We start from the raw sequence: 8,568 nt of genomic DNA on the forward strand, positions 1-8,568 counted from the left end.
GCACCTAACAGCTCATGTGTTCTAAATGTATTGGCACAAAAATGGCTGCTGGTGGGTGCTACACATTAGTGGGGGTTGAAGTGGCGCCCCACTGAGTTTGAGTAGTTAGAAAAGCATTATATAATGTAATGTTAATAATAATAATCATTTCTCTGTTCTTAAAAAAAAAATAGTGCTTAAAGAAATCTGCTCATTTTACTTTTAAAATATCACAATCATAAATGCAAATCTGAGAAAAACGCTTTTTTTGGATACAGCAGAAAACTATTAAACGTATTCAATCATTTATTTACTTTATTATATTTATCATCATTGCTTCCTGTTTTTACCATAGTTTTAATTATTTTCTTTAAATAATGGCATAATATAACGTATTTTGTCTAGCTATATCGTAAGCCCCTTAATAGGAAGTCGGGTGCGAATTTTCATGTCGACGTCTACTTGGCATCGCAGATATTTCCCCGGCCCGACGTGTTTTTCAATTGACCTCTTTTATTTTGACAGTATAGTTTGCTCGCTTTTGACGTCATTTATTTTGCGACGCGGGGAGGTGCATTTCGATTGGTTCGTCGTCAACAAAGCAGATCCGTGGAAGTTTGCGTTCGTCTTCTGACTCGAGTGTGATTTTCTGAAGCAAAGGAGAAAAGAAGAAGAGAAGAAACAAAGAAAGATGAAGATAAAGAGTCTCCGTAAGCAACTGGAGCATTGGGCAAGGGGAGGGAATACCGAGTGGGAGAGCGGAATGTGGACAGAAATGTCGGTGCGATAGGAAAGCAAGGGCGGCGAGTGGCCGATGCACACAGACAGAGGGACATAAAAACAGAAGAGGAGAGAGAATCGCGGCGGCCTGAGCAAGTCCGGTTTGGTGCTGAATGGGGTCCCGTCCACCTTGCGTAGACGCCGATCGAGTCTCCCGACTGCAGTGCGTGCCGCTCGCACGCCATTCAACTCGAAATTAGTGCATGGAGGAATCCACACAAACCCGAGACGCCTTATTTCACAAAGGGACCTTCTCTGAAATAGCAACCGCAATGCGAACAAAGCACCGGAAGAAGCGCCAGCGGGGGCGTGCGAAGAGGGCTGGCGTTGTATCCAATTCAGTTCGCTGTGGCAGAAACGTCAGGCAAACTTGGAAATCTGCAACATTTCACGATCGGGGCGTACACTGAAATCAACGGTAGAGCGCGCTCTTCTGTAGTGGTCAGTGCAAGGTCCAAAAAAGACAAATTAAAATATTCACGAGCAACTTGCAGCAAGAAAACACGCGGAAACGCGCTTTTCTGTGGTTCACTTACAGGGGAAAACTGCCAGTTATTATACTTACTTCTATGATGGTGCAGAGATCAGAACGGAGTATCACGCGGAGGTGCCTATATAATATATAAAATATAAGCGGTTATTTTACATATCTATTATGTAGTGCCTTTCACTATCTATTATATGGTGCCTTTCACTATCTATCTATTATATAGTGCCTTTCACTATATATTATATAGTGCTTTTCATTATGTATCTATTATATAGTGCCTTTCACTATATATCTATTATATAGTGCCTTAGTGCCTTCCACTATATATCTATCTATCTATTAGATAGTGGAAGGCACTATATAATAGATAATGAAAAACACTATATAATAGATAGATAATGAAAAGCACTATATAATATATAGTGAAAGGCACTATATAATAGATACATAATGAAAGGCACTATATGATAGATAGTGGAAGGCACTATATATCTATCATATAGTGCCTTTCATTATGTATCTATTATATAGTGCCTTTCACTATCTATTATATGGTGCCTATCACTATCTATAGTGGAAGGAACTATATAATAGATAGATAGTGATAGGCACTATATAATAGATAGTGAATGGCACTATATAATAGAGATGCATAATGAAACGCACTATATCATAATGAAAGGCACTATATCATAGATATATAGAGCCTTTCACTATCTATCTATCATATAGTGTCTTTCAATATGTATCTCTCTATTATATAGTGCCTTTCATTATCTATAGTGGAAGGCACTATATAATAGATAATGAAAGGCACTATATAATAGAGAGATACATATTGAAAGACACTATATGATAGATAGATAGTGAAAGGCACTATATATCTATCTATGATATAGTGCCTTTCATTATGCATCTCTATTATATAGTGCCTTTCACTTTCTATTATATGGTGCCTTTCCTTATCTATCTATAGATAGTGAAAGGCACTATATAATAAAGAGATGCATAATGAAAGGCACTATTTGATAGATAGATAATGAAAGGCACTATATGATAGATAGTGCCTTTCACTATCTATCATATAGTGCCTTTCATTATGCATCTCTATTATATAGTGCCTTTCACTATCTATTATATGGTGCCTTTCATTATCTATCTATAGATAGTGAAAGGCACTATATAATAGATAGATAATGAAAGGCACTATATAATAGAGAGATACATAATGAAAGACACTATATGATAGATTGATAGTGAAAGGCACTATATAATAGATTGATAGTGAAAGGCACTATATAATAAAGAGATGCATAATGAAAGGCACTATATGATAGATAGTGCCTTTCACTATCTATCTATCATCTCTTTACTCGGTTCCCAGGTGTATGGTCTACAGCCTCCCCAAACATCAGCACTAGAAGGTAGGAGGACTTTAACTTGTGATGTCCACAATTCACCTCTGACCAGTACCGAGTGCACACGTCTGTTCTTTATCTGCCATCAATCAATGCCTGGTCTTCTTAAATAGCCATTAGAGGATGACCTAGCCATTAATTCCTCTCCCCCTTTATTTTAAACTCAAACAAAAAAAAGTAAACATTTTCTTCTTCCATTTATATTATGAGACACAAGAATTGCTTAACATGTGTATTAACTGATCTATCTGGGCTGCTCCTCTATGAGAATGGCTGCTATCTGCTGCCAGTCTGAGATGAGTTTGTTATGAAATGACATCCCTGGTGTTTGTTTGTCCTCTATGGCCCACTGTCCTTTTCTTCCTCCTTTGTGTGGCAATATGGAGCTTACAAAGTGGAGTGGGTTATGTTTAGTTTGAGATGGCCTTTTTCTGTTTCAGTTTCACCAACCAGGCAGAGGTAGGGTGGCACAGAGATATCACAACCCAAGGGCACCTGAGTGGTTTAATTAGGCCCTGAACAGAGAGAGAGCCATGGGAGACTGTAGTCTTATTGTGGCAGCATTGGATATGAAGAAAATGGGACAACCAGTCCATCACAGCACACACAGACACAGAGTGTCCACCCGATATTTCAACTTGTGGAGGTTCAGTTTTTTCCCAGTAAGCAGGGACCCTCTTTATCCTCAAGTATCATACATTGGGAGACGTTTGTTTGAACTTCATAAAGAGTTTGATCAAGCATTGGATTAGAAGAAGTGTGAGGAGCTCATCTTAAACAAGGCCCAAGTGACGCTGAGGAGGTCCGTTAACATTGTGGGAATTCACACAGCAAGGTCACTTGTTTGTGAACTGCCAGCCATTCTTCCATTTTGACATCTGCCTAATTCAGTTCAGGGTTAGAGCTGGCACAGGTGGCATGGGGTGTTAGGCAGACAGGAGCCAACCTTGGAGGGGCAGGTCAGCTTGTCAGAGGACCATTTACTGCTCAGTTTAGAGCTGCCAGTGAACTGGACGCATGTGCATTTGGGGATGGAGGACTGAAAGAAATAAAACCTGTCATTAGATATAACATTGAAAGGGTCTTCGCTGTTGAAGGTTCTACGCATGAGTGAATGGAGAAGCGCTATCTGGATTGAGTGCCAGGGTTATAATACACAAGTATCATTTTTTGAACTGTTTAGCTCCTCTGGAATTTATTCAGCTTATTTTTGACAGCTGAATACATTAATTCTGTAACTTTTATTTTGACAGATAGAAAAGAGCCTCCCATAGTCATGCAGTGAGGTGTCTAATGGCCTCCACGCCAGGGCTTTACATGCGAGAAAGGAATCTTGGAAGAGAAGAGGAGCCATTCTTGGGCAGAGAAGAGTTTCTCAAACCAAGAGTTTCCCTCTGCCGACAATAGCATGGATGAAACACTGGCACGCATGAAAGAAGAGGATTGTCAGTGGGACGCATCGGAGGAATTGTATATAAAGCTGGAAAATGGTGAAGGAAGAGTTCCCGTTTCCAAAGAGGAGGAGTCTGAGAGGGAAATTACTAGGATAACAAGTCAGTATTCAGAAAATCTGTCCCTGAGTGTGGATCAGCAAAAACGTGAAGCTGAAATTCTTTTCAAGGAAGAATTTTCTGAAGAGTCTCAATCCAGTTGGCAGCCTGGGCTCACTGAAACGGGTCAAGTGTTTACTCCACAGAAGTCTGCGGAACTGAAATCTGAGTTATTGGAGTCTGAAGAAAACGGGAGTGAAGCAGATCAGCAGCCGTCGCCAAGGAATGTTGGAATAAGTGAGTATTGGGGTTAAGCACACAAGTGAAACTGCGCACACGTGCAAGTTGTGATGGTGGTTGTGCTGACGTTTTCAATAAGTGAGAATGAAAGTAGGATACACGTTTAATTGAAATTGAGTAGAGAGCATGTGCCTCGGTGCATGGAGACTAACAATAGCTGACGAAAAAATAAATCAGTAATTGGGGATAAAAAAACATCCAGCACGTGACTTTCACTGCATAAAATTGTAAATTCAGCAGGGAAATTTTGCAGGTCAAGATTGTATTATTTCTTAATGGAAAAAAGAATCATATTTTTATATTGTTTTTTAATATTGTTTTTTTTTTAATCAGTATGCTGCAGCTGAAGTTTGTGATTTCCCCCTTGGGATTAATAAAGTATCTATCTATCTAATCCTGTCAACTACGCTATCTAATCTAGCTATCTAATCCTGCCTACTACGCTATCTGTCTATCTATTTTGGAACTTGGCCTGGACACAGACAGACGGACATCGTTTTTGCACTCAACACACGTTTATTCATACCACACTATGTACAATACTTATGTGCACCCCCAGTGCCTCCAGCACCGATCCCCCAAAGTCCAGGCCTCACAGTCAAACTGCCTTTCTCCTGGCTGCCTCCAGTCCTCTCTCCAGCTCCGTCCTTCTTCCACCCGACTTCCGCTACTGAATGAAGGGAGGCGGCCCCTTATATAGGATCCCGGATGGACTCCAGCTGCTTCCCGGCATTCCTCCGTAGACACGCCCCAGTGTGGCGGATGTGCCGGCTGCGCACCCGGAAGCCCTTCGGGTGTCCCTGCTCCTCTTCCCCCCAGCACTTCCTGGTGTGGCGGAAGTGCTGAGGTCCAGGGTGGTTCGGGCACCGGGGCACGGGCCCCCACAGGGTTGGGCTTCCAAGCCCTCTACCCGTGGCCCCCAGTACAACCAGGGCGGTCGCCCCCTCACGGCCTGGAGGAGGTACAACCCCTCCTCCGGTCCTCCTGGGCGTCCCAGCTGGGCTCCACCCCCAGCCGCCTGCAACACTATCTAATCCTGCCAACTACGCTATCTATCTAATCCTGCCAACTACGCTATCTATCTAATCCTGCCAACTATGCGATCTATCTAATCCTGCCAACTATGCGATCTATCTAATCCTGCCAACTACGCTATCTATCTATCTATCCTGCCAACTACACTATATATCAATAATGCGTTTCAGTTAAGGTCCAAATCTGCACAAAAGAATTACAAACCCACGGGAGTATTTCTTAATTCAAGCCCAGCAGATGGTTGTCATTTTTCACTGCTGTATGCATAACACATTCTAACAGGAAGATTTATTCAAAATTAATGGGTATCTGGAGTTTTCTAGTGTTATTAACGTCACCTCCTTTCACTCTTTCCAGTAGATTTTGGTTTGGGCGATTGTGTCCACAGATTCACATTCTGACACGTACACCATGATAGACATTCGGTCCGATTGGGTGAATCCATATGAAAAATGCTGCCCAGGTCGCAGTCCTTTCCATAAGTCAACTATAATGTAATAAACACCTAAGAAATGTGTGGAAAATCTTCAGTAATCCAGTATGCATGTAATCCAGTCCTTGGCCATGTCCGAGGATGCCAGAGCCTAAAAGCTGGACAAAAGGCTGCCCACTATGGGTGCCAGTCTATCTCAGTCCTGAACTGAGTGAAAGGTGCTATGCAAAATAAATAAATTGTATTGCTGTAATTGTAAAGTGCAATCTGTCTCTTTTACACTCATGTATCTATTTAAAAGCATGTCATTAATCTGGTTGTGCTATTGCAGATTCGCAGGAGAATGGCAGCCACTCCCTGTCTACATTTACTCAGACCTCTCCTCAGTGCAGACTACAATACAAAGAGGACAAGGAAAAGCTGAAGAAATCAACAAGAGAACCAGAAAATGTGGCAGCAGCAGAATCTTTACAATGTCCTCCTGATGTCAAACTAAGATGGGTGGAAGCCATCAAAACTCAGCAAGTGAATAAACCTATCAGAATTCAAAATACAGAGAAGCCTCCGTGTTGTTTAGAATGTGGCAAACAGTTTTCTCGAATAAGTCATCTAGAGAGGCACTTACGAATTCATACAGGAGAGAAGCCATTTGGCTGTCCTGAATGTGGCAAACAATTTTCACTAAAGCACAATCTCCAAAGTCACATAAGAATCCACAGTGGAGGAAAACCTTATTGCAGTTCTGAATGTGGGAAACAATTCTCGGAGAGTGCAAATCTTAATATTCACATAATGAATCCCACTGGAGAAAAACCCTTTTGCTGTCTTGAATGTGGCAAATGTTTCTCACAAGCAAGACATCTTAAGAGCCACAAAAGAATCCACACTGGAGAGAAACCTTATTGCTGTTCTGAATGTAGCAAACGATTCTCTAACAGTAGCACTCTTCGACAGCATATACGAATTCATACTGGAGAGAAGCCCTTTGGCTGTTCTGAATGTGGTAAACTATTTTCACAAGTAAGCGCTCTTCATAGGCATAAAAAAATCCACACTGGCGAGAAACCCCATTGCTGTCCAGAATGTGGCAAGCAGTTCTCAGTACTAAGCCATCTTCAGAGGCACACAAGAACCCACACCGGAGAGAAACCTTATTGCTGTTCTGAATGTGGCAAACAATTTTCTGACAGCAGCACTCTTCGGCAGCACATGAAAATTCATACTGGAGAGAAGCCATATTGCTGCCCTGAATGTGGTAAACAGTTTTCATATATAAGCTATTTTCACATCCACAAAAGAATCCACACTGGAGAAAAACCTTATTGCTGTTCTGACTGTGGCAAGAAATTTCTCAAAAATAACAGTCTCCAAAAGCACATAATAACTCACACAGGAGAGAAACCCCATTGCTGTCTTGAATGTGGTAAACGATTCTCACAAATAAGCCATCTTCAGAGCCACAAAAGAATTCACACCGGAGAGAAACCGTATTGCTGTTCTGAATGTGGGAAACGATTCTCTGACAGCAGCACTCTTAGACAGCACACACGAATTCACACCGGAGAGAAGCCATTTGGCTGTTCTGAATGTGGTAAACAGTTCTCACAAGTGAGCCATCTTCACATCCACTCAAGAATCCACACCGGAGAGAAACCCCATTGTTGTCCAGAATGCGGCAAGCAATTTTCACTACTAAGACATCTCCAGAGGCATACAAGAATCCACACTGGAGAGAGGCCTTATTGCTGTTCTGAATGTGGCAAACGATTCACTGACAGTAGTGCACTTCGCCAGCACACACGAATCCATACCGGAGAGAAGCCATATTGCTGTTCTGAATGTGGTAAACGATTTTCGCAAGCAAGCAATTTTCAAATCCACAAAAGAATCCACACAGGAGAAAAACCTTTTTGCTGTTCTGAATGTGGCATACGATTTGTCAAAAATATTAGCCTCCAAAGACACATTTTAATTCACACTGGAGAGAAAGTGTGACGGTGCCTGTTGTGTTTGGATCAACAGGAGTATTGAACTTTCAGGTCCATGTTGAAACTTTACCGAGTTATGATTTTATAGACAGATTGCTTAAGTAAGTATTATTAGCGACAATGCTGGTGCCACACTAAGCCCTTGCTGTAAATTTAAGAGAGTAAGACGCAAAGCAGTAACACTGAACTCTCCTCACTAAAGAGCGGGTTCACTCCTCTTTGATAGTAAGAAAACATGGAGAAATGAACCTCAATAGACTCTCTCGAATGTGGTAAATGATGTGCAGGAAAAAGCAGAATCCTTAATGACAAACTGGTTTGGGACTTTACACAATACCTAAAATGATATGGTCCAGAAAGATATTCCATTATCTGTATGCTGATTGGGTTTTTGAAATGCTTCCTAGTAATTATATGTTAATTAACCTAGCGTAATAAAGGAAGTGCTCTGTTACATTTCTTCAGTTTGCCACACTGCATTAACAAGAGCATGTGGGACTCCACCTATACAGGGTGGTCCAGATCTAATTATGCAATTATGAAAAAACGAACACATTGCACCCGCTGTTCGACTGACAGCCGTCTCCCCGCCATTTTGGAATGCAGGGCAGGTGCTGCCATCTATCGGCAACAAGAATTTTTTTGGGAATTCTCT

General features: G+C 41.5%; 1 protein-coding gene across 1 annotated transcript; it reads left to right on the forward strand.

Moving 5' to 3' along the window:
* Positions 1-510: 510 nt before the first annotated feature.
* Positions 511-8,367, forward strand: LOC120528199 (oocyte zinc finger protein XlCOF6-like). Its single transcript, XM_039752284.1, has 3 exons — positions 511-689; positions 3,921-4,454; positions 6,257-8,367. Exons 2-3 carry the CDS (start codon positions 4,076-4,078, stop codon positions 7,918-7,920), a joined length of 2,043 nt encoding a protein of 680 aa, XP_039608218.1. The 5' UTR covers positions 511-689; positions 3,921-4,075; the 3' UTR covers positions 7,921-8,367.
* Positions 8,368-8,568: the final 201 nt, after the last annotated feature.

This window comes from Polypterus senegalus, chromosome 4, assembly GCF_016835505.1.
Source record: "Polypterus senegalus isolate Bchr_013 chromosome 4, ASM1683550v1, whole genome shotgun sequence".
Classification (NCBI taxonomy): domain Eukaryota; kingdom Metazoa; phylum Chordata; class Cladistia; order Polypteriformes; family Polypteridae; genus Polypterus; species Polypterus senegalus.